Consider the following 26,989-nt stretch of genomic DNA (forward strand, 5'->3'; position numbering starts at 1 on the left):
ATAAGAGGCGAGATTGCTTTTTACTTAACCTTTGTACGTTTAACTGTATGGTAAAAAATTAAAACAAGTGTTTTCAAGGCTAAAATATCAATGACAACAAGTTTGATTAGAGTTAGCAGAACACAGTAGTAGAGCGCTGCAAGCAGCGGTAGAGCGTAAACAGGAAATGATCGATTCGTCACCACGTCAGCACGTCACCCTCTTTGACTTTCAAAACAAGTGGATAGATCAATTGATTACTCATAGAAACGTTTGCTGCAGCCCTATTTGTTTTCTGTGGGCTAGCATATACTCCATCTGTGTATGGCGGTGGAATTAGAAGTCAGTAACAAAAATAGAAGTTCTTTTTTTTTTTTTCTCACCAATTATAGTTTGAGGATAAACCCATCTTGCTTTCCTTCACCTCGCAGTGTCATGAAAGAGCCAAAACTAAGCAAAGAATTAGCCCCTCTTGACATTTACTGTCACTTCCTATCAGTTTTCGACCTGCATTGTTGTTCCAGCCGAGTCCAATTCCAGCTGCCTTGTGGCCACTAGACTGACAGATTGCTGTAGAAGACCTTTTGCAACTTTTGCCGTCTGCATCTTGTCGTTCCTGAGAAATCGAGACAGGGAGGAGCAGAAGATCAGGAAAAACCGATGAGAACACAAGTGTAACAACAAGATGGAGAATCTGTCATATTGACATACAATCATCAAAATCTAATCTCTTCTCACACGTTTAATCTGGTTTCTTGCACCATTGAGCACCACTTCATGAAGAAAAGGTTGATGGAATTAGTGGCCCAGAGAAGTGATGATGTTTTACAACAATTTCACCGGCAGGTTTTTACCGTACCAAAGCTGTCACATAGAGGCTACCGGGTTATTTAGGGAGACCCTTTTAGTCATTTTGCCTAAATCATACAAATAGGAAATGACACTGATCAGAATCATAATTCTCTGCCACCAACTGCACATCGGCCGATGCACAACTTCCATTATGCAAATGGATACATTAAGGGAATCATTTACATCAGTGGCCGATGATAGAGATTTTATTTACTGATTCAATGAATCATAATAACTAGACGGGAGCCTGTTTAGGAATTCAAATGGAAAAGCGGTAAAGATGAGGTCTAGCACTTTGAATGCACATGTTTTATATGGAAAAGACCCGCTGTCAGCAGCTTTAATTTTGTCCGCGATGCGTTTGACACTTGCGTCTTACCCAGTGAAATATGGTTGAAAAGCCATTGAAAAGATGTTTTCATTACACGTCAAAATGTGGTAGAAAAGTTAAAGGTGAATAATCGTTGTTTTCTGATCGTAGTACTATGCACTAGGGCAGAGCCACTATCCAGCATGTTTTAGATGTTTCCCTCTTCCAACACCCCTGATTGAAATGACCAGGATCGTTATCAGGCTTCTGCAGAGCTTGATGATGAGTTCATCATTTGAATCATGTGTGTTGGAGGAGGGAAACATCTGAAACATGCTGGATAGTGGCTCTTGAGGACAAGGATTGTCCACCCCTACACTAGGGGTTGAACAGACTCGTCGACTAGTTGACTTTAATGTTGTCTCGTGACTCGTCCATGTGATGTCGACTGACTTTTGCCAAAGATGGGGGCGCAACACAGCAAACAAGGGTCCTAGTACCCCAGCACAGCAAGGCAGCACAACATCAAGCGTTTCTCGCTCCTTCCAGGTTTGTGCTCAAACTGCAGCTGCTAGGCAAATACTACGGCTAATATACATGCTAACATTAGCTGTAGTGGTAACATGTCTGTGTATTAAGCAGATCTGTAAATTGTCTGCAGCGCAGGACGGAGGCTCCTATAGCGGGGGAAGGCCACTGTCGTGCCAAATTTTGTGACCCGAAAAAAATCTGTGAGCGAGGTGGACATTTACTCCCCCTCAAACATGTTTGTAATTCTTCTCCAGTCTGCATTTACTGCACCCACCGGCACGTCATGTTTAAGGGGGAGTAAATAGCTCCTTGATAGCTACGAAGAGAAAAAAAATGATGGTCCTGTACTTTTCATGTTGTAAATGGATATTCCAAAAGAATATATTCACCGATCACTAGGTTTAGAAAATCAATGATCATTTCCCGCTGCTATGTTAATTGTAGTGTGTGACATTTATCCCTCACAACCAATGTTTCTTATTCTCTTCAATACTGTTGTGGTGGTTCTGAGTGCAAGCGTATGCTATGAGATGTACTGTACATGTAGATTATCAGTACACGGTGGGTTAAATACTCAGGAGGTCACAAAAGAAACCAGAAAGGCAGGAATCATCCAAATGAATGTACTGTACACAACACTCACTGGTTGGTTTGAGGACTCACTGATGGTTTCTGTGTGCTCAAAGACAACATCATCAAAGGAACATTTTCTCTTTCTATTTCTTATCTTTTGTTTCCTGTTGGGAGGTTCGTTTGTTTGTAGTTGACAGGTTCACAACACCATTTATGTTTGAGATGTGAAGCATTGGAATGGAAGATTTTATTTTTTATTTTTTGTCCTGGGTTAAGTTCATTTTTACTGTTCACCTAACATTTTCTGTCAAAATTGAAAAATAAAACACTGTTTGGTGTTGTTTTGAGAAGTTTTTCTTCTATTAAAATGTGGAAAAGTGTTTTTATTTTTACCATTGACGTTTTCTAACAGTAGTTTGATGGAATTTGTCTTCTTTTGGACACTTGATAAATATTTATCAACTGTCACAGAGGCTCGAGAACTATTACAAATGAAAAGAATTAAAAAAAACTTACATTATGTAAGAAAACTTACATAATTAAGACTGTTAATTAAATAAGGATTAAACAATACAAGTGCACTCATTACAGTAGAAAAATGTATGTATCAAATAATGATGATGATGATAATGATAATAATAATAATAAATATTATTTATACTGGCATTTTGACTTCAGATTGGATACTACTACTACTACTACTAATAATAATAATTATAATGATTTTAAACTTCTTTTTTTTTTAAATACACAACACATTTTAAATGCAGTTAAAGTAGTTGAGATTTGTGATATTTTCCAAATTTTTATGCCTTTAAACATAGTTTCTGGCTATATTTTAAGTCAGTTTTCCACAAAAATGGCTCTTGATAAATACATTTTTGCAGAAATTCTGCTGGTAAAAGCACGCAGCACCTAAAACAAAAGAGCGACTAATTGTAACCACTTGTGTGCATCATTGCTTCCTTTGGACAAAGCTTGGCAGCTGTTGTAAGGAGACCTGGCGTGGGAAATGAGCTGTGTGAAGTCCTAAAGGGGAGAGCAACAGTGATAGCACTTATCAGAACGCTCCCATTCCTCCTGTCATTATGTTGCAGAACAACACTGCACGCTTCCTGCCAGCCTCCAGCCACTACGGACATTAAAAAATAGGTATAGCACCATCACCACAACCATTACCACAACCACACACACTGAGATTACACACCACTCATCTTATCTGAAGCGTTCCAGCTGTGTATTCGCCCCAAGTCAGCTGAAGATCACACATTGACACACACTACTCATGAATAATGTGGCTTTATTTGCACATTTCATAGCAATGATGCTAAAGTGCGATTTTGGTGACAAAGTGTAGAAATGTAACCATTAAATGTATTATTCACCAAAGGCTTCACTCATACCAAGAATAACACCTAAATTCTCTTAATTTTAGTAAATAATATTGAAATAAACATATTACAAAGCAACAATCTCAGATTTATATCTTAGAAAATGTAAGCAATAAGGTAATGGGTAATAGAAATGTTTTATTACCAAATACCAGAGATGACAAAAGCTTGTCTGGATAGAAATTTCCTTGGTTGATTTTAAAATAAACTCTGTGCATCAAATAAATTTGTGCATCTTAAAGAGAATGGAAGGTAATTTAACAATCTTAGTTTCCACAGCCTAAAGACTGTGTTTAAAACTGTGCAACGTTAAGGGCAACCTCTGACTAAACGACCAAAGAGTTGGAGTTAAAGAATACAGTTTCATCCAGTCAGAAAAATATTGGCTAGTTGGGGCCTCAACGTTATTAACTGAGGTCAAACAAGAAAAGAAGCTTTACCAAGATAAAAATTGGCATCCTCACATCTGAGGAGGACTGTTGACGTCTGCCCCCCTGTGTGCGCTGAGAAAAAATTCACAACAGAGATCCTGGAGACACACATGGAAATATGTTTCAATCAGCCTCAGCCCACACGCTTTAGGCAATTAATATCACATTAAAAGCAATTAAGGATTGATACGCTTAAAAAAAAACAAAAAACATAAGCCGTCCTTTTGCTGTGGATTTGACCGTATTTATGATGCCATGCAGTGCTAACTTTGACTGATCTGTTCATGTTTACTTATTGAAGAAGAAATTGAATGCAATGTAAATCCACCTATGTGTGTACAGCAGTGTTTCCAGTAAGAGAAGCTCTTTACCATTGTGAGCTGTTAATGCTTGAGTTGCTGTATAAAATGTGGTCCTATTATCAGGTCCATTAGTTACCCCGGTGTAATGGCATTCTACATTTTTCAATTATTATCCTGATCCGTCCTCTAATAACCACTCTTTACATTGAAGTTCCATGATATCACTGCTAGGTGCCTTTTATCCAGGCTTTGCTTGTCCAGCGCGATTTAGAAAAACATGACCCGCTTCTTGGATCCAGGTCGTTTTCACACACCAGCTGAATTTTAATTTGACAAAGCAAAAAGGGAGAGGGGAAATAACCATTTACTGCACTAAAAGGTATCACAGCAGGCCTGGGGGGGATCACATACCCACTGATACAATTTGTTGTTACTGCTGGCTGTGGTAAAACGTGTCTCCAGGGTTTTTATGTAACATATCATTCTTAGCTACTGGCACAGAGGGGAAAAACATAAATAAAGGGAGTGGAGATGAGTGGAAACATGTTGAACATGGCTGTAGAGGCAAACTCATATTTGTAAATTCAAGCAAATATAATATGAATGATGATTTTTAAAGTGTAATAAAAATGTTGTTACATTACTAAGTGAAGATTTGAATTGAAGTGGTCAAAAGTATTTGTTACAGTTTTCTCAAAATCTTTTGAAAAAAACAATTTTTATTCTAATGTTTTTTTAAAAATACTAATTAGCTTGTGGTGAAACAGACCACGAGACTTTAGGTTTGTTCTTCTTCTGTTGCGCAATTCTTCTTCACGATGTAAATGGTGAAGCTACACTGCACCCAGCAGGTCATGTATGGTACTGCAGTAAAAATGAACCAGAAAGTGTCCGCCGGCCGGATTTTATCATGAATTTACATTAATATAAAAATTAGGGTTTTTATTGACACTGTCAGCCTCACAGAGCTCTAAAACTAAGAAGTAATCAGGGTGGAGCTGCTTTCTTCTTGTAAATAGGATGTTTTACAGCAGGTCTACTGTGTTTTGGACTAAATGCTGGGATTCTTTGGATTTTTGAATGTCTGAGGAAGATTTTGAGACCACTTTGGATGGAATATATGGATTCAGTAAGACATGGCATCGCTTTAAAGGTGAGCAGTGCTGCCTCGTTTATGTCGCCATTTTTTTTTCTCAAGTTTGACAAAATAATTGACTGTTTTTGCTGTAATGGTTGTCTTAGTATGGTTTATATGGTTAAAAATGGAAGATTCTTAGCTTTAAAACAGTATATGATGCTTGTGATATGCTGCTGTGTTTGAGAAGCATTCAATCCCTTAAGAGCGTGAATGAGTGATTACATGCATTTTGACCCGTATTTGTGACGGTGGAGTTTAAGGACGCGTAAACGCACATTTTTGTCAACATTATTAATTACGTTACTAATCATTTTTGAATAATTATTGTATATGTTACGCAGATTGTGGTTGGTGCAAATCTCGAGACGGTTTATAAATGTAATACTTTTTTTTTTTTTGCCCCCCATAGAATTTCAAACTCCACCTATGACTTGGATGTCACTTTTTAAGTTACTTTTGGACGGTTCTAATGAGAGGAAATTGTTCTCTGCATATTTACAGACTTCCATGGTTGAATCTAAAATGCTTTGATGTTTGCAGTATTATTGGAGCATTCAGTCAGCTATTGGATCCTGTTGATACACTTTAAATGATAGTTCCAAGCAATCGGGTTAGACCTTCTTTTTTTGCCAATATGTCTCATGTCGCCTTTTTTCTGCGTTTTTCTTTCTTTCTTTTTTTTTTTTTTTTGGATGAGATATAGGAGCCAAGACTTGAATGTTTGATGTGCAATTTATGCACAGCACTTGATAATGAAGGGGAAGCTGAACAGTTTGGCTCACCCTCACTCTCCCTTTGGCCCTGAGAAGGCATAAAATTGAGCAGAATGACTCTCCTCATCCTTCTTTTATTGACTTCCCATATGCACCACATCGACAAGCACATCCTGTGTTAGAAGAGATATTTTTAGATCAAATCTTTTTTTTTTTCTTTTTTCGTCATTAAATCGTATTTTATGTTTTGTGTTTGTGGTTTAAAATAAAGTGACAAAGCTGGAGTAGGGCAGCATTAATTTAATATGAATTAAAGACGCTTAAATATCTGTCTTGATTGATTTATGAACCGTACATATCATTGCAGTGGTTATTGCTACAGTGTTTGAAAAAAGCAAGAGGAAGTGAGTGGTTCTACTGGACTTATTTAATGTGCATGTAGATAAAGGGTGCTTGCAATAATTATTGCCAAATACATTTTCAATGTTTATTTTGAAATAAAAAAAAATGCATTTTTACAGGATTTTAAAATCTGCTTTCATGTGAAAAATTGGATCTAATGCAAAAATGGCATTTTTAAATTTTTAACCATTAAATCATTGTTGAAAACAAAATACCAACAACTCCATGCTATCTAATTTATTGTCAGCTGTTTAAAATCTACCTTTACACGCTAACAACTGACTTAGTCAATTACTGAAGCTAAAAGCTAAGCTTTTTTGACCAATCATTGCAAATGTAGAATCACTGTAACAAGCAAAAATATGTTTTACACATGAATCGTACAGTTTTCTCTTGCGAAGTGACAGAACTCAGTGACATAAAACATTATTTGTCTCTTGTTTAGAACTTTAACATCAGAACTTTTGAACTTTAACGTTAGAACTGCAGAACTTAAACTTTAGAACTTTAACTTCAGAACTTTTAAACTTCAACTTTAGAATTATAGAACTTTAACTTCAACTTTAGAATTATAGAACTTTAACTTCAGAACTTTTAAACTTCAACTTTAGAATTATAGAACTTTAACTTCAGAACTATTGAACTTTAACTTTAAAACGATCTGCACTTTAGAACTTTTTAACTTTAACTTTAGAACTTTGTCTTGAGAATGTTTGAAGTTCTTGATATTTATTTTAAAAAACTTTAACTTTAAAACTTTAGAAATATAGAACTTTAACTTTATTGAGGAATGTGATTTTTGGCTAAACTGTCACTGTTTCACATTTGCTGATATTCTTCCACCTGCTGGATTCAGTTCTGTTCACGATGTGTCCAGAACAACCTGTGGTATCTGGTTTCTTCTAATCCTTCCTCGTTCATTTTGTAGTTCTGCTTCGTGAGGAAGTGGCCCAGCTCCAGGAGGAGGTGCACCTGCTGCGGCAGATGAAGGACATGTTGAGTAAGGACCTGGAGGAGACCCAGGGAGGCTGCTCGGCCGACGTGCTCTCCGCTACTGAGCTGCGTGTCCAGCTGGCCCAGAAGGAGCAGGAGCTGGACCGAGCCAAGGAGGCTCTGCAAGGTCAGAACATCACTAAGAAACAAAATACACACGATTAGAAATATGCTGAAACAATGTATCCAATGAATCCATGTACCCTTCATTCTTTGGTTATTCCACTTTAAAACCTAATCAATATTACAAATAAACGGAGTGATTATTTTGTTTTACTGACTTACAACCAAAGCAGAGATATAGAAAAATGAAAAACCAGATAAGAATCGTTTTTCTTTTTTTTTTTTCCCCATCTTGTTCTGTTTGTGAAATATTTTGATATTTAAGGGGAAATTATAGCAATAACTAAAGTCCGTTGCACCTGGTTTCCCTCCATAGGTCCTGGACCAGGTCTCCTCACACGATAGGACTGTTCAGGATTTATTTCAGCAGTTTTCTGGTCCTGCTCATGTTTTCATGCAGTCTTTCAGTAAAAAGCTGCTCACGTTTTAAGTTTTGTTTTGCGGTGTCACGATCCAAATAGTATCCAAAAAAACTGGTGACTTACTATCAACTGTGAGGCTGGTGTGAGAAACAATAGATGTTGGAACTTCTATGATTTGACACTTTTGCAAAAACGATTACACAGCTTTTTTGAGGGCAGTAAAAATATTTATTTTGCATGTTTTAATACTGCTAGCCACTACCAGCAGCCATCAGCACACGGAAGTTGATCATAAGAAACGAGGAGCACCAGTAGACTCATCAAACCACCTCTAGTGTCTTTAATCACATACTGTATTATGTGTGCTTTTTATAACGTCCCTTTTTTTGTTTTGACTTATTCATGTATTAATAACGTTTCAATTCACCAGTTCATCAGTAATGTGACTTATGTGTTGCTCCTTTTTTGTCTGGGAGTAAAAGTCTGCCCCCCCGTGTGTCCCCTCTGTGTGGTGAGTTTAAAACATGAAGCTGTCGTCCATAGTTTCCAGAGCAAGATTTTATTTTAAAACGCTGCTTGTCTGGTTTTTCATTTTTCTGTAATTCTGTTTAATTCTGTTTTGGTTTTAAGTCAGTGAAATGAAATAATCACGTGGTTTATTTGTTATTTTGATGTACATAGATTCTAATGTCAGTATTTCTGGATCTTATTTCAGCCCAGACACTTTATCAACTTTATCCACAAATCTTTTGTGTCAAGTTTGAAATTACACCAAAGGAAGATGTAAAAAAAAAAACACATTTCTATTCAAAGCTTTATATAGTCCTTATGCATCTCACTGCATATGTTTTTATTCAGCTTTTGTTCCTCCAGATAAATCAGTATTTATTTATTTTTTTCATTCTGTCATAATTAAAGTGTGTGTAATGGTTGGTGTAATGTGTAAAACTGTTGCTGTGAGAGAGGACATGCTTACGTTTTTTTTTTTACAAAATCAAGACAATGTATTAAGAGCAAATCAATACAGTTTTCTAGCAGTTTAACTCTAGTATTGCTAGTTTTTTTTTAGTTCGAACCAAAGATTTCAACTGTTAATCATGTCACACCTGAACACAATATGTCAGGGTTGGGGTCAATTACATTTTTCAGTTACAATTATATTTTCAATTACCCATGTTCAGTTACAATTCAATTATTTTATTTATTCATTTTTTATCCTCAGAAAGCCAATTACAATTACATTCTCTATTACTGAAGTTCAATTAAAATCAATCACAATAACTGAGCCTGAAATAAACAACCTAATAAAAGTTAACCTTCCTCTTGTGTTAGCTTTCTGTTAGCATCTCTTATGATTACAGGCCCTAAATCAGCTGTAAAATACACTAAAAACAAATATCCATCATTTAATTTATTTCCTATCTATTTTTGACCTTGTTTGGCTTCCTAATCAATCAAAATATAGGTTTTAATATTTCTAAGGTGGGCGTCTGAGCCTTTTTTGTGTCAGTACACCTCTCAATTTCAATGTCTTTAAAATGGTAAAATGTGGGAAAGCTTGATCTGAAACATCTTTGAATAATTAACTACGTATGTGTAGAACTGTACATAAAACTGTGACATGGTTCCCCAGTTTAGCGTTAAATTATACTTTACCATTTTTATACAATTTCCAGGGCAATTACAAGTCAATTATCTAAACTCAATTACAATTAAATTACAATTACAACAGCAACATATTTTTAAAATAACAATTACAATCATAATTATTCCATTATTGTAATTAATTATCAACAATTACAATTATAATTGATCCAAACCCTGCAATACCCAGGTGTAGCTAAATGCAATATCAAATCTGAAATACCTACATGTATAATCTAAAATTACTTATATTGTGTGAAAAGTTAAAATGTTTCTCATTCCTTTGTATTTTAAAAGTTAGATCAAAAATATTCATTCATTGGTTATTATTGTAAACATGAGGAAAAGTGGAGCAATTTGAAATGAGACTTAGTAAAATAAAAGCAACAATATGCTGTTTGTGGTTAGCATTCACTACTGCTCTGCTACAGCAGCATGCTAATGTGTGATAAGAGATCAGAGCTTTTAGATTTTAAAACCTTTTTCTTTTATATGTGTAAACAACGTCAGTTTAGAAATGCAGCTCTGCCAAATGGTACAAACAAAACACGGCACTGGGAACATAACAAGTCGCAACTCTGGGTTTTTCTCAGTTTTTTTATGTACGACATCTGTTTGCACGCTTGTTTTGTTTTTTGCAGTTTGCCTTTGTTTAATGTTATTGTTTTTTTATGGAGGGGGCAGGCAGATGTTATAAGTTTGACTTCTTTCTGCTTCTTTTCATTCCTGTTTTTTCATTTATTTATTTTTTACAATTTGGAGGAGAAATACATTTGGTTTAATGTCTGACATGAAATAAACAAACAAACAATGAACGTCTAAATAAATCTGATTTGATATAGAATCTTAAATACTATTGAATTATTAATTATTATGTGTTGTTCTAGTAAATAAATTATATTACCTATAATAATGAGGTATACCATTTCAAACAGTTAAAACTTAATAATGTAGAATGAAATGTTGCATCTTAGTGACCCAGGGAAAAGAAAGGCCTAACCAGGTATATATTATTTATGTTTTTAAATATATATACCAGTGCATATACTGTATGTAGTAGAACCAATAAATATAAGGTTTCATGTTGCATGTCTAACTTAAGGCTCACAGGCCAAACCGAGCATCTAATTCAGCACACAGAGCAGCTTGCGTAAAGTTTAAAAAATAAATGAAAATAATACTTCATGTTAAAAATGACTATATATTCTTGTTCTAAATATCTGTAACTGGATACTTTCCACCTCAGGAAGCCTTGTGAGTTATTTAGCTGAGGCTGTGTAAAAATGAGGGATCGGTATTATTAAGATGACACCTTTTTTCTTTAAAAACAATGCAAGGATATATTTGTTTGTTTGGTTATTTATTTATTTATGTATTTATTTGTATTTGCCATATGTAATACAGGAGAGGATTAGGGCCACTGGAAAAAAAATCAGATAAAAACAGATCCAGTTGTGGAAGAAAAAAAACCACTTTTAATCATATGATTATCTTTTTTTGTCTGTTTTGTTTTTAAGTCCTAATCTTTTTTCCAGTCATGTTTTTTTTTTTTTTTTCTTCTTCTGTTACTATTTCGGTGTTCTGAGCAGCTGATGGAAAATAACACATTTTCAGATTTTCTTAGTGAGCAAAGGGTTCCTCAGCAATGTCTTCTCCTAATGGTCATTCTCAATTCGATCATCATCACAAACAAAAAGAAAAGAAAAATAATGGAAATAAAAAATTATTAAGACCAAAGGAAAAAAAAAAGGTTGAGGACAAAAAATAAATAGATATTTTGTTTTTTCCATCACTGTATCTGTTTTTTCTTTTTTTCAAGAGCTGTTTTTTTTTTTTATTTTGTATTTTTTCCAGTGACCCTAATCCTTTTCCGTACCCTAAAGTAGTTTGATACTGCTTTAGATCTTTCTTTCTTTTTCTTTTTTACAGTAATGTTTTTTTTTTAAAGTGTGTATACAAGGATGACTAATGCTTGCATGAGGTCTTAACAAAGGGTGTGTTCACAGTAAAGCAGTGAGAACGCTGTGCAGAGTGAATTGCACGACATAAAGTCATTCCTCTCCAGGATTTATAATTAGTAGATAGAGGCAGAACATGAAACTACTGTTTGGTGTCATAAAAATGTGTGAGGCTGTCGAGGGGTTTTTGTTTCAGCCACATGTCATAGGACACAGGCAGCCTACGCAGTTTGACTAAATAGTAGAAATCAAAAAGAGCCGGGGCAGGGTAGTAATGGGATCACATTAAATACTGTAAGTACTTCTTCCACAGCGTGAATTTTGGCATTCCAAACAGACTGAAACTAGCCTCATACGGTGTTTTGAAGGACTCGGGTCTGTTATTGAAGACCAAAGCCTGTATCAGCCCCCAGTAGGACTGACAGTAATCAGCAGCTAATGAAAGCGCTACAAAAAAGGATGTTGGTCGGCTTAGAACGAGCGGGGACGTTAATCAGTGTTAGGATGCTGTATGTGGGAGGATGAGAGGATATTGGCTGCTGTCATATTGAACATTGGTTTTGTTGGAGCAGACTCGGAAAAGGAAATTGGAGTGACCTCAATGCAAAAATGTTCACAGTTTTATTTTCTATTTTTTTTTTTTTTTTGAAGTTCAAGCCTTTAATGTAGGGATTAGCATCAGAGGCTGTGTTAAAATGCCGTTTCACACAATGACAAACATGCATTGGAATTCATGTCGAAGAACAGCCAAATTTCTGGATTTTTCTCATTTGGAGTATTTTTTTAGCCTGATCTCTGATGTGTAGCTAAAGCTGAATTTGTATTATTTTGTCCACCATTGTCGTTTTCCGTAAACACCAGCTCATATAGAAAGAGCTGAGAAGCCATTAAAAGCAAATTTAAAAATAGTTTGATGTGTGTGTTGAAGTTGATTTAAGTTCATTTACTGTCTCAAAGGGTAAACCTTTAGACTTGCAACTTTTACATATGTTTGCCTCCAATCTTTTTTTTATTTTGTTGGACTTGGATAGATGTAAACTGGATAGATGTGAAGAGTACTGTTATACAGTATCCTACTCAAGTAGAATCTGGCAACGTTTCCCTTACACACAGTAAACATCTCATGTATAAATTTAAATTGATCCGCCACTGTTTTTTCAAATGTGGCCTAAAATCTTTGAAATGTTCTTTAATGTCTATGCCTAACAAAAACACATTATTTTGCAGCATATTTGTTTTATTGACTTTTAAAAATGGGACTACTTTACCGTTTTAAAACCTGTGTTCCGCCATCTTGCAATCACGTGATTGATGACATCACACACACTCATTTGCGTGTAAACATCCCATTGATTTCTATTGGAGTGAAGCATTTAGCCTGTTTTTTAAATCATTTAGAAGCTTTTTCGGTTAAAATGCCAATTTGTGCTGCTTTTGGTTGCTCTAAATAAGGTAAAGATGTCCATGTTAACCTCTTTTGTTTACAGAAACAGGATAAAAACAGTTGTGACCCGAAAAATAATCTATGACCGCAGGGGGCAACAGTTCCAACTCTGCGGTTTGGTAGTAGACAATGAAGCAGAGAAGAAGAGCTCTCCTAAAGGACCTTTACTCTCCCTCAAACAGTGGGCTGACACGCTCTGGTGGCTAAAGTTAGCAAGTAAATTACTGCTTGTTGAAGGACTCCCAACCAAGAGGACATCTATCCTCAGGGTTTGTGCGTCTACAACCATCCGTGATTTACTCACCAACTTCAGCCACCTGAGCGTGTCAGCGCACTGAGCTCTTCTTCTCTGCTAGCTGATCATCAATAAAGTTATAAAAATAACGAAAGGAAAGAATTGAGGAGAGTATTTAGAATGACGGAGACATGTTCATTTAGATTTCTTGTGACTCCTATGTGACAACCATCTATCAGATGCTACTGTCAAGAGATTTTCCGAATATTGAGAGAATTTAAGTGTACTGTTTTTAAGGATTCATTATTTATTGTGGTGCCGAGTAAGTGTGCTTTTTGAATATTTATATGTTCTTTGGTTTGCCTTGGAAGGCTGTAGCCATGAGGTACTTTTATTCCCCACTTTGCTCCGTGCCACTTGAGATAATATCTGTTTACTTTGGGGATGGCTCACAGAAATCTGCTGCTATATCTCTACCACATTTCAGTTTGTGGATGAACAACATACACATTTTCTGAAACCTATAAATAGAGAATGAAAGACACAGAGAACAACACTATCTGGCCAGTTTCTCTTTGTGTCATTGTTTATTTCTTCCTTCATCAGCCTTTGTTTAGTTTGATTCCCACTGGGTTTCAATGAAAGAACTGCATCATATGATGAAAAGAAAGTAACGGTGCCGATCTTACACTGTGTTGGTCAGTTGAGTCCTGGACAGGCAAGAGCAGTTCATAACGTACCGCTATACTTTTTGTTTGTAAGTTTGTCATTTAGGTTTTTTAACAAAAAACTTCAAAGAGTCATTATTGGTCCATACACTGCTCTTTTTACTTAGCGAGTTTTGCTTTGGCTAATTCATATCAAAGCAAACCAGGACAAATCATTTTCATGAAATTGTCAGCTTTTTTTTGCTCATCAAAACTTTACAAAACACACATAAATATCTAATGTAAGTCCGACACAGTTGTGACTATGGTCCATAGCAAAGCCAATTAGATACTCAGTCCCTCCAGGTTTTTGCAGCCAGTTTATGTGATTGTTTGGCGGCTTAAAATGTCAGCATTTTCAAAAAAATTGTTCCAAAAGTTGTGGTATTTCTTTTTTTTTTTTCTATCTTGTTTGCACATGCTGTCGAAGGTCAACACTATACTGTACATAGTGCGATCTTTTTGTGACAGCAATGCATGTTTTATTATTGCAATTAAATAAATGAATTTATTTTATTGCATAGTTGTGACAATCACCAGCCCTCCCTAAGGAAGGGTAAAAAACACTTTAAGGGGAAATATAAAAAAAGAGGGCAGTGTTACACTATGGTGAGGGGGAAGGGAACAGGGAAGAGGGATTCAGGGTAGTTGTGGTACTTTGGGGCTTTATTGTTTTCCAGAACTTTGCAAAATAACTGATTGCCTTTGAATTATTTCATAACAAACAGAAAAAAATTTGGATTCACAACAATTTAACCAGATATGGATAATTTCCAGCCCTTAATAATCAGGTCCCCTCCCACCTCACAGACTTGTGCAGCCTCCGTTCCTCAGATGAAAACCTCCTCACTGTCCCCAGGACCAAGCACAGAACCTGGGGGGATTGAGTTTTCTCTGTCGCTGATCCCCACCATCTGGAACTCCCTCTTAAGCCACCTCCGCAACTGCACCGACCTCCCATCTTTCAAATCACTTCTCAAAACTCACCTGTTTCACTTAGTTTTTAACGTTTAACCACCCATTCACTCATTTCTTTTTGTCATATTTTCTTCAATCAATGTATTTGCTGTTGTTTTTATGCTGTAAAGTGTCTTTGAGTGTCTCGAAAAGCACTTTTAAATAATAATAATAATAAAAATTATTATTATTATTATTATTTTAAAGGTTTCCAGTGCAGAGAATATTAAAGCCCTCGGTGTCAGTATAACCCCGCCGAGTCATAATGACCCACAAAAACTGTCCTTAGTATTCTTTACGCTGGTGCACTCTGGTTGGTACAAGTTATCTGAAAAAATCCTAATCCATAAAGAAAATAAAGGAGATTGATAAGAATGGTGAGGTTGTTATGAATCCTGACTAACTACCGAAGCTTTTATTGTTTGTGAGGAAATGAGATGTGCAGAATTGTGCACAATACTCTGCACTGAGGGTTCCACTTAATTATTCTGCATGCTGATTAAAAGCCCAAAGCGTGAACAATGGACTCCATCCAATGAGACGATGTCTCTTTTGTTCTCTCTCCAAATAATTATGTTAAGAGCTGACTAAAAGCCTGTTTCGCCTCTTTACGACTAAAGTTATCCAGATAGCTTTGGATTGGAGTGGTGTCTCACTAATTTGGAGAACATAACTTCTATAAGAGGTTTTTGACAAGTGTGTTTTTTAAAAATGTGGTTTTAGGAGTGGAACTTAAACAAACAAGTCATTTATAATTAATGATAATAATGCATTGGATGTTTATATAGCGCTTTATCATAGACACTCAAAGCGCTTTACAGAAATAAGGCATTATTCTTTCACTACACACTTAGTGGTGGTAAGCTACTATTGTAGCCACAGCTGCCCTGGGGCAGACTGATGAATCGAGGCTGCCATTGTGCGCCATCGGCCCCTCCGACCACTACCAACACTCACTCACTATTGTGAAGTGCCTTGCCCAAGGACACAAAGACAGATACCACTGGGGTGACTGTCCCTCACTGTGGCACCTGAAATTCTCAGTGGTCTCCCATCCAACTATTAACTATTAACCCAGACCTGCTTAGCGTAATGGTAGGATTTATCAAACCTTAGCTCAGGGGTGTCAAACTCCTTTTAGTTCAAGTGCAAAATATGAACCAGTTCGATCACACGTGGGCCACAGGTTTTTTGGCGGGAAAACGAACAATTTCAACATTAATGTGTCCAAGTTTGCACTTTCAGTTATAAATAAGACAAAGTATGGGAGGCACCAACAATGTCTAAGTAATAAGTAACAGAAACTTAAATGTCTTTTAATTTATTGATCAGTTTGTATTTAGTTTGGGGATATTTTGTGGAACAATTTGAGAAAAATTGCAAGATTTTGGAAAGATTTTGAGTTCTTTCAACAACAGTTATTTGGTAATTTATGCAATGATTCATGTTTTCTGTCATTTTCACTTTCTGCTGCGGGCCAAATCGGATGCTCTGAAGGGCCGGATTTGGCCCCCGAGCCTTGAGTTTGACACATGTGCCTTAGCTTGTTAAATTTACACCGCTTGTACGTTAATGGTGAAACTGTTGCATAACAGATGCCATGAGGATGATTTGTCTTCCACTAAAGTCTTAATCTTAATATTTAAAAGGATTACCCTCTCAAATATTCAGTGTCATTATGTCCTCTTTTCATTCTGCCTGTGATAATTGTTTTATTCTTCAGAAGTACCCTTAACTAAACACTTTATGAGAGGAACTGTCAAAAATCTGCCAAAACATTTCATTCTGATGACTAATTATTCCTAAACTAAGTTAATGAGGGTTTGTGTCGTGTCCATGAAAAGAAACTGTGCGCATGTCTAGCCTTTAAGCAAACGGTGAGATAAACAGGTTGCCAGCCTTTACCGTGGTCCCACAAATTCCAAACACGGTCCCACCAACACTTTATTGCTCTCCAAATGTAGTGTCTCTAATGAACAGGAAACAGGCTGAAAGCTGGAGTGAACTGATAAATAGGCAGACGGTGTAAACTATTCACAAAGAAACCACAGACCATGCTAGGTGCTAACTGTTCTACCACATTATCACCATCGCTAAATGGGACAAAAATCCAACATGTTTGACATAAGGCGTTTTTCCTACTTCAAGTCACTCACCATCTAAGGGGGCAATAGTTGTTGGCTAATAAACTGAACTGGATACACTTTCTGATATAATGTCTTAGTTTGAACTATTTTCTAATAACCAGGGTTGGGGTCAATTACATATTTAAATTACAATCATGTCTTCAATTGTCTGTGTTCAATTACAACTCAATTATGATTACGTTGACTCGCATTTTTTTATGTTTCTTATTCTATAAAACAGAGGTTGTACAAATAGGTTTTAATAGGGGCCGCATTCAATTCAACTTTATTCATATAAATACATACATACATACATAGAAATACAACAAAGTCATCTCAAAGCGCTTAACAAAATATAGAGTCCATAGTAGGAAAGAAAGAACCCAACAAGATCCACATGAACAAGCATTTAGCGACAGTAGGAAGAAGAAACTCCCTCTTTTTTATAGGAAGAAATCTCCAGCGAAACCAGGTTCAGAGGTGGCAGCTTTGACTGGTTGGGGTTAGTGAACAGTAGGGCAAACAGGATAGGATAGAAGGATAGACCATCAGAGTGTTCCAGACTAGTTGAGCCATGAACCATTGATCAGTCCATCCTAGTGTTGAGACTAGTTGAGCCATGAACCATTGATCAGTCCATCCTAGTGTTGAGACTAGTTGAGCCATGAACCATTGATCAGTCCATCCTAGTGTTGAGACTAGTTGAGCCGTGAACCATTGATCAGTCTATTCGAGTGTTGAGACTAGTTGAGCCATGAACCATTGATCAGTCCATCCTAGGTTGAGACTAGTTGAGCCGTGAACCATTGATCAGTCTATTCGAGTGTTCCAGACTAGTTGAGCTGCGAGCCATTGATCAGGAACCTCCAGCTCCAACATCAAGACACCAGAAACAGAAAAGACAGCCCTCGGAGGGCGAGGAGAAGGCACAGACTGCAGAAAAATCATGATACACTATGATACACTGGTTCCTAGTGGTTATGTTAATATTAAACGTCTTGTGGCATCCTCCATGCTCTGAAATGCTACCACTACAGACAAGGTTTCGTCTTGTACCGGTCACACATAATGATACATGGGGTGGACAACTGTGTAAATGGTGTGAAGCAGTGTGAGCAGTATGTTGGGTTATGCAACAAGGGGCAAAAGTGGGGGGTTGTCTACAACCTGGCACAACCGTATCTGACTGGACATCATCCCATTGCAGCCCATTAGAGCTACTGTATGTGTAGATGGTGGATTGTGTTTGAATATAACGTGTGTGTTCTACTACATAATCATGTTGATGCAGAATTTTACTTTGAAAACAGAACTTGCAACAGCTTCCTGTCCCATCATAGAACTACAAAAATTGCCAACAGTAATAAAGCCAGTGTTTTAATTACAATTATGTCTTCAATTATCCATGTTCAATTACAACTTAATTACGATTATTTTTTCCCAGTTACAATTCAAATTGCAATTATTTCCCCCTGAAAGTCAGTTACAATTACATTCTCAATTACTAAAGTTTTAATTAATTTCAATACAATTACTGAGCCTTTAACATACCTGTATAACCCCTTAAAATGTAACCTTCGTCTTGTGTTTGCTTTTTGTTAGCATCTCTTATGATAACGGGTCAGTTTTGAGCTATAAATCAGCTGTAAAATACACTAAAAATATGATCTATCATCTAATTAGCTTCTCATCTCTTGGTTACCTTCATTATCATTATCCATGGAAATATTGGTTTTAATATTTTTTGTGTGGGCATCCAAGCCTTTTTTTATGTCTGCATATCCCTAGATTACATTTTTTTTTTAATTAAAGGGTAAAATGATCCTCAAGAGAACTGACAGGTAATAAATCATATAAAACATATTTTGTAAACGTCATTGTTTACTACGTAGGCCTATATGTACTGTAAGCCATAGAACTGGTACAAGGTTCCCCATTTTAGCGTTTAATTAAATAGTTTTTATAAGATGTTTGTACAATTGCAAAGTCAATCATCTGAGCTCAATTACAATTCAATTCCGACAATTATAACTGTCAGGATTGTTATGCAATTACAATTATAATTGACCCCAACCCTGCTAATAACCATTTAACCATTATTCTTTGCTTTTTGTGTCTCGTATTTTTTTTTGTTCTTTTTGTTCTTTTTTTTTTTTTGCTGTAATGAGGTTTTTTTGGCTTCTCTTATTCTACCCTTGTCTCCCTTGTTTATTTTAATTATTGATTAAATATGGGATAAATGTGAGCAGCTGTCTGGGTTTTCCATTAGGATAAAAAAGCTAAAATCTAAAGCCTATAAACATGTAAGAATTCAACCAAATGGCAACGAATGCCTGTTTGTTAGCATGTGGGAGGAAACAAAGAGGAATTAGCATGTGGTGTTCAATGCTAAAGTGAATCTATAGAGAACAGTAGGAGATAATTATTTGAATTTGAAAAAGTACAGAACAAACACTCAATTCTTCAGCTGAAAAGGTGGAAGTTGAAGCAAAGCTTATACGTTTCTACCCCATCACAGCAAAACAAGACAAGGTTCTCTACATAATATCACACACAAAACATAGTGAACCTATATTACTATTTTCACAATATACATTCAATATATATTCTGCACAAGTTTTATTTATACAGTTTATATAATCACATCAAACATATATACATATGTACTCACATATACTGTACATACATAGACATAAATGTATATGACATAATATTAATATTATACTATTTCATATTTATGACACAAATTTCACCAATTAAATGTATAGTTGCAATATATAAATAACAAAAACATTTAAGTATTAATATATTTTATACCATGATATACATATTATATATTATTGCTGTCCTAGGTAAAATTGTTGCCCTTCTTTCTTATACTTACTAATGATATATGATGGTGCTTTGTTTTATTTCATTCTTAGTTTAGACAGTTCCATAATTTAACCCCTGATATTGTTATACTATATTGGATCTTGAAATGTAGTTTTCCTCTTAAAGTACGTATATTCCCCTTCTCTCTTTAAAAATCTTTCCTGCAACCTTTTTGGAAGTGAACCTTTACTTGTTTCATAAATCATTTGCACAGTTTTAAGTTGGATGAGATCTGGGAGTTTTAATACTGGTGTTTTTAGGAATAATCCATGTGTGTGTTCTCTGTATCCTGCGTTATGTATCAGTCTGATGGCTCTTTTTTTGCATTATGAATAATGAATAGTGTACAATAAAGAGTGTGCAATGCTTAATTAATGAAACGCAAAACAATCCGTGTATCATTTGTTCATTCGTTTTTCATTATGTAACAAAAACATGAAAAATGAAAAAAAATCATTATTTGATGTTTGTTTCCAAAACCTAAATGAAAAAACGAAAAAACGCCTTGTTTTTCAACTTCAAGCTCTTTTGCTTCAGTACAGAAAAAGAAAAACGGAAAACTAACTCCTTTATTTGTTTTCTCCATTACCGATTTGCCAAAGTACGTGACCCGGAAGTGTACTCTCATCCGACGCTAACGGCTATGCTAACGGCTGTTCGGTATGACAAGATCACTGCTTCCAACTGTGCATCAGAAACGTGTCCTTTTCGCTTTAGCTGGTGTTGGGCACAGAACCTCCTCACGGACATTTCAGAGGATTTAGAGACTCCTAAGTGTTGCAGAGCTAAAGATGTAACGCTTCACTTCCGTTTTTTCGTTTTCTGTAACGAAGCAAAAGAGCTTAAATTTGAAAAACAAGACGTTTTCCGTTTTTTCATTTTGGTTTTGGAAACAAATATCAAATAATGAGTGTTTTTTTTTGTTTTTCATGTTTTTGTTACATAATGAAAAACAAATGAACGAATGATACACGGATTCAAAACCATGACGGAACCATGTTATAGTTTTATGGCTTACACATATGTAGTTAACAAGAATTAACATTTTTCATGCATTTATCAGTTTTCTCAAGCATCATTTCACCATTTTTAAAATAATCAAAATCGATGAGGATAAAAAAAGCATTTAAAGTATTAACAATATTTTCATGGAAAAGGACGTTATTGAACTTTAGTATTTGAAAATGTAATTGTAGTTGACTTTCATGGGGAAAATGATCATTTAAATTGTCATTGGAAAAAAATGGTGGTCACCGTAATCGTAATTGAGTTGTAATTGAACATGTATATTCAAAGGCGTGATTGTAATTGAAAAATGTCATTGACCACAACCCTGGTTCCCAAACTACTCAATGTTCTGCAAGACAATTCACTGTTTAGAGACTTTTCCCAGAGTCGAATCTTATTTCCCCGTAAAGGAAATAAAAAATGTTTTATTCATCGGTAATTGTGAATCCAGTCCCATTCATTTATTCATGATATGTAATTAAATAAAATAGAAAACAGGGATTGTCTCAAAAGTAGGGCAAATGAGCTGCAACAAAAACATATAAAGACCTTTAAAAAAAAAATGACTGTCCATTGCATTGTTAGATGTGTGCCACCCTTTGCTGAATATGCTAATGTTGATTTATTAATATGCAACAGGCAAATTTCTCTTTGAAAAAACTCCTAAAAAAAGCAGAGAGCTAAAACTTTGAGTTCTTTTTTTTTTATTACCACTGTGAATTCTAGCAGGGATGCTTTAATTGCTTTACTACTGAGCTAGCTCATTCATTGAGTTCTAGTAGCAAAGCCTTGTGGAAGAGTTGAGCAGATAAAAGCACACAAGGATAATAGATACTCACATTAGGATGAGTTTACTGTATAAAAACATGAGGTCAAAAGCAGGAGCAGCAGCAGAAACAGGGTAAAAACTCACTTGATCTTTATTTCCAGTATGAATACATGCAGACTGTGAAAAGTGGGACATCGCAAACCCACTGACTTTTTAGCTTTTATTAAGAAGAAGGTGTTAGAAAAGTTACCATAGTGATGATTTGGCTGGTGGCGTCCAAGCGTCTTTTGATGTCGGCTCTTCCTATCATTGTAAAGCAGAATTTACCAAGTGTTGGATTGTTGTGAGACGCTTTAGTTTTACCCCACTTATGATATGTTGTTGTAATAGTAATCCTGCTCAGTATGACAGCGGGTCAGATAAGTTGACTTGGGTGAAAGCTGAAAAGCCTGCAAAATGGTAACCACACAAACTTTAAGAAAAGGGAAAAAGTTAATATATGTGTTTATTGATATTGTTCTCTCTATATATTTAAGATTGGGACCCAACATGATACAGAAAGGCCTCACATTGGCCCTCATTTATCAACCTTGCGTGAAAACGGGTGCTAATCTGAGTTCAAACGTGTGATTTATGACACGTTAGTATCTGACCAATCCCAGAGTACCAATGATCGGGGGTTGATAAATGCGACGGCTGAATTTGATCGCCCTAAAATATTCCTGGTTCGGAGGCCCCGCCCACTGAGGTCAAACAAACACTGGCATTTCCGAGATGAAAATCATCATCCTCACAGCTGAGGTGAAGAACAACAAACGTGTTTATAGAATTTAAGGAGCTCATTTTAAACACTCTGTGGAAGAGATCAACAGAGGAAGTGAACAGCATTTCCCTATTGGAACGACTCGGGTTGAGGTTTGAAATAAATTCTCAATGACTAACTTAACCAATGCCTGATGATGGTTTAAATGAAATGTTGCTAACTCACAGTCTAAAAGCATAAATCCTCGCTATTTAATCAAGACAATTCTTTACGTTTTGATCAAGAAAAAGTAGACGAGCCTGACTCGCCAATAGTCCCGTTCAAAATCTTGCGCTATGTTATGGATCCACTAGTGATCATGTTATTGTGTGACAGAATATGAAAACAGAACTTCATCTTTAGTGCGTTTTGAATGTGTTGTGATGAACAAGCAGTTTACTGTAGGTTATTATGACTGCCTTCAAATCTAAAAAGACTCTGATACAAAGACAGGTTTAGCTGTTGGTGCATTAGCTGAACTGGTGGTCATTTTACCACATCACAGCCGGAACATCTACTACCACACGGCTCCACAGGGTTTCGTGCTAATTGTAAGGGTGTTTCCGTTTGGCTGTTATTAAAGGTTTCACAAATAGTGTTTTGGGACCATATCATCCATTTTCATGGTGTTTTCCTTTTTATGGAGTACTGATCTCTATCCTACTCAAGCAGAAGTAGTTACTTGATTAAAATTGTACTCAAGTACAAACTTAGTACAAGTAAAAGTAACTCATTTTAATTGTACTCTTAGTAAAAGTTACTAGTTACTTTCACCCCACACGTTTATTTTTGGTAATAAATCTTGCCACAGTTGCATACAGTAAACATCTCGTGTGTAAACTTAAACAGGAAGAAACCAAATCTTGTGCAATTGGACCTGAATTTATTTTCTAAACAAAGTTACACCAATTATGTCAATGCAAAATAAAAAGTTATCAGGCTCTAAGTACTGTATAGTTACATTTATTAACTCTAAAACTGAGAAAATAATCTGATTGGTCGACTATGATGTGATGCATTTGATTGCCTAGTCATTTCCTTTTTTTTGTAGTTTCACTACGTCCGTTGATCATTATAAAACAAAAAAATAATAATTTACTCAGTCACGGTTGGGTGTAGAAATGTAACAAATGACTTTACTTCTTTTAAAATGTACTTAAAGCTGCTATCTGGAGTTTCTGAGAGAACGTCTCGCTGTCCCGCCCTCAACAGCTCTACTTCCTCCCCTGCCTCTGCCAATCTACCAGAATCTACGCCTCTACGTTTGTGCACGCACATTGCAAAACATAACAAAGTTGCATAACTACAAAAACTACACATTTATTGCTAGAGTGCCATAACTTTTGATTAAAACATGTTTATTTCTTGTCCATGAGAAATGTCGCCAAATCCTGGTCCGTTCGGAATCCTTTTGAAAGCAGCAAGTCCCTCCACGTTTAAAAAACAGCTCCGAGATCAATTCTGTTGCGGTCACGAAGACGTTTATCCACAAGCTTTGTACCTGGACTTTTCTTTTGTCTTTTAGTAGAAGCTTTATACGTTGGCAATCATGGAATGGGTTACTCCTCCTCTGCTGCTCAGAGTTATACCTGTTTGAGACGCGCGGCCGCGTTTCCGTGCACAGTTTACGCAGCATGCGCATTCACTTTGATTGACAGCCCTCGCTCCAGGAAGTAGAAGCCTATTGGCTGGGCGCACTCGGCGATCATTTCTATTTGTATAGGGGTCTATAGGACGAAGGAGGGACTTATACACATTAATGTATATGAATGACCACTGGCAGTAGATCATAGTAAAAGGTATTTTTTTGCATTTCAAAAGAATCATACATAAACATAGATTTCTCAGAAACTCAGGATATCAGCTTTAAGTAAAAGTAAAATGACTGATTTAAAAATATACTCAAAAAAGTGCAAGTAACAGTAACATTCTCTATTTGAGGGTCTAGCATTCTCGCTAATGTTGCCCTTTTGACGTATTTTCAGAAGCCCTACAAATGTCATTGATCAAATATGCTGACAAAGAGGCAGAAAACCTTCTATTTCACTGATCATACCTGGAGCTTGGAAAATGTTATGTGAAAGCCTGAAAGAAACTGTACATTCACAGTGTCCTTAAACAAATAGCACAGGATATGATCAAAACACACTGAAGACAAGCATATTTAAATAGTCAATAAGCTTCAGCCATATTCTGGACGTGATTAAATAAAGAATACATGCATCAAACATTAATATTTAAAAGATGGCTCAGTGAAGGAGCTGCAGTGGGAATGAAAAATCCCTGGAGATAAAACAAGTCTAAGTTTACCCCTTTTTTTTCATAGATAAGGTTAAGTCAGTCCTAAATCCTAAAAATAGTCATGTGTGACAAGACAAATCCCAAGGTTGAGGCAAACTTTAAAATGCTGAGATAGACAGCATTTATCAGTGCACCACAGGGGGAAGAAATAAGTTATTACGCCTACTTTAGCTGGCAACAGTGAACCTGCATGTGGAGGAAATGATGCGTTTGTAAGATGGAAACGGTTTATTCTTTTGTCTTGTATGCATACAAATGTCCTCCCTAGTTGTGCTTGAGTTTCCTTCCTCAGTTAGTGTGTGTTGGGTTGAGTTTGGTTGCTTCTGTCACCATCTGCAATTCTCCTTTAATCATCATGTTTATTTTCCAAGATGCCACTCTTCGCATAGTGATGCCCAGGGTTTTTAAATGAACTTTTTAGCTCACCAGCCAGCATGGCCAGTAGATTCTTAAAGTTACCAGCCAACCAGATTTTCCAGCAGCCAAATTTATTTCCAGCGAAAAAAAACTCCATTATGAGAGCCACAGAGTAGATTTAAGCGTTCATGTTTCTTTGAATAGTTTTTACAGAAATATATTGAAATGGTAAAAAAAAATATAAACATTTAATTTAAAAACAATGTTTTAACAATGCCTAAATGGTGTAATATGGGTGTGTCAGAGAAGTGAACCTTTTATGAAGTATATTCCCATAACTTAATAAACAAATTTAACTTGGATGAAAATTGGATCCCTGGAACACTGTTTGAAGTTAGAAAGAATAGAAGTAATCAGCACTAAGAATTACATGTACTGTAGAGAAAACATGTTTTACTAACATGTATGTTCTTCAAATGTAAACAAATCTCACTCCCCACAAACTGTGTTGTTCACATTTTAAAGGTGAACAAATGGTCAAATACCAGCCACTAATGACTCGACATCCATTTAGTAATAAAACTCCTCAATTTCTTCTTCTTTTCGGATCCTCTTTCATCTTCATTTTCCCGTGTCGGCAGCAGCCTTCCTTTTTTGCAGTTCAGGCTTTTCCACACCCGATAAATATCTCTATGTTTTTTTGGTTTTTTCCAAACTAATTTTACAACTTAATTTCAGCTCCTATTGTTTGTTTTGCGCCATTCCGTTTGTCTTTTGATACGCTGTTGTTGTATGGCGCATCATGACATAGTGTTCATGGGAAATGTAGGATTAGTACAACAAGCAGTGTTGTCAGATACACATTACGTTTTAAAGTCTAAACACACACAAAAACAGCCCGAGCTGGCAACAGTGACTTGTTGCATCGTTCTTGCAGCCTGCCGATTCTAACAGACGCAGTGGTATCTGTTTCATTCTTCACCAGCCAAAATGGCTACTAACGCTACAATGTTTTCCCGCCAAAGTTAGTTTTTACACGCAACTGGCGGGTTGGCGGGTGTTAATTTAAAGCCCGGGTGATGCCGCACATAGTTTTTAAACATCATTTTCTTCACACTCAGACGTTATAAATCAGGTCATTTGTCAGATAAGAAAGACTCAGTAGCACAAAGAAATATAAAAGACTAAGAATGTAGAGGTTGCACAGGAATGTGATTTATACACACAAATGATCTCAGAAACATATTGTGTTGTATACACGATGGCACTACAGGGGCTACTAGAGAGAGAGAGAGTGGAACATTTACAAATAAAGTGTCAGTCTAAATGATAAAAACTATAGAAATCAATCCATTCAGTCTTTTTCAACCGTGGGGTCAGAACCCCATGTGGGGTCGCCTAAAATTTCTGAAAAATTAAAATAGATTTTTTTAATTTTTCAATTTGAGTGTGTATTATGTTAGTATGAGATTTTTAACAGAGCCTGCAATTGACTTTAACCACCTGTGTTGAAAAGTGTATAATATCCCACAATTGTAAAACACATTGAGAATAAAGCGTGTGTAACATAGATACAGTATTAAATTGTACTTGTGCTAGTATGAGTTTGATCATCCCATTGTCGAGAAAAACAACTTAATATGGCGTCTGTAGGAAGTGACACATGTTCTGAGACCAATGACAGCTCATTCTCTATGAAGTCCTCAT

The 26,989-nt window shown here is 36.0% G+C and overlaps 1 protein-coding gene across 5 annotated transcripts in view; it reads left to right on the forward strand.

The window, feature by feature from the left end:
- Positions 1-26,989, forward strand: part of LOC114466788 (kazrin-like) — a 242,594-nt gene that overhangs the window by 196,886 nt on the left and 18,719 nt on the right. For all 5 annotated transcript variants that reach the window (XM_028452521.1, XM_028452519.1, XM_028452523.1 and 2 more), the window contains one exon: positions 7,551-7,742. In XM_028452521.1, the coding sequence (XP_028308322.1) occupies positions 7,551-7,742 (192 nt within the window). The remainder of the gene's footprint in view (positions 1-7,550; positions 7,743-26,989) is intronic.

The sequence above is a fragment of the Gouania willdenowi genome, chromosome 7 (genome assembly GCF_900634775.1).
Source record: "Gouania willdenowi chromosome 7, fGouWil2.1, whole genome shotgun sequence".
NCBI lineage: Eukaryota > Metazoa > Chordata > Actinopteri > Blenniiformes > Gobiesocidae > Gouania > Gouania willdenowi.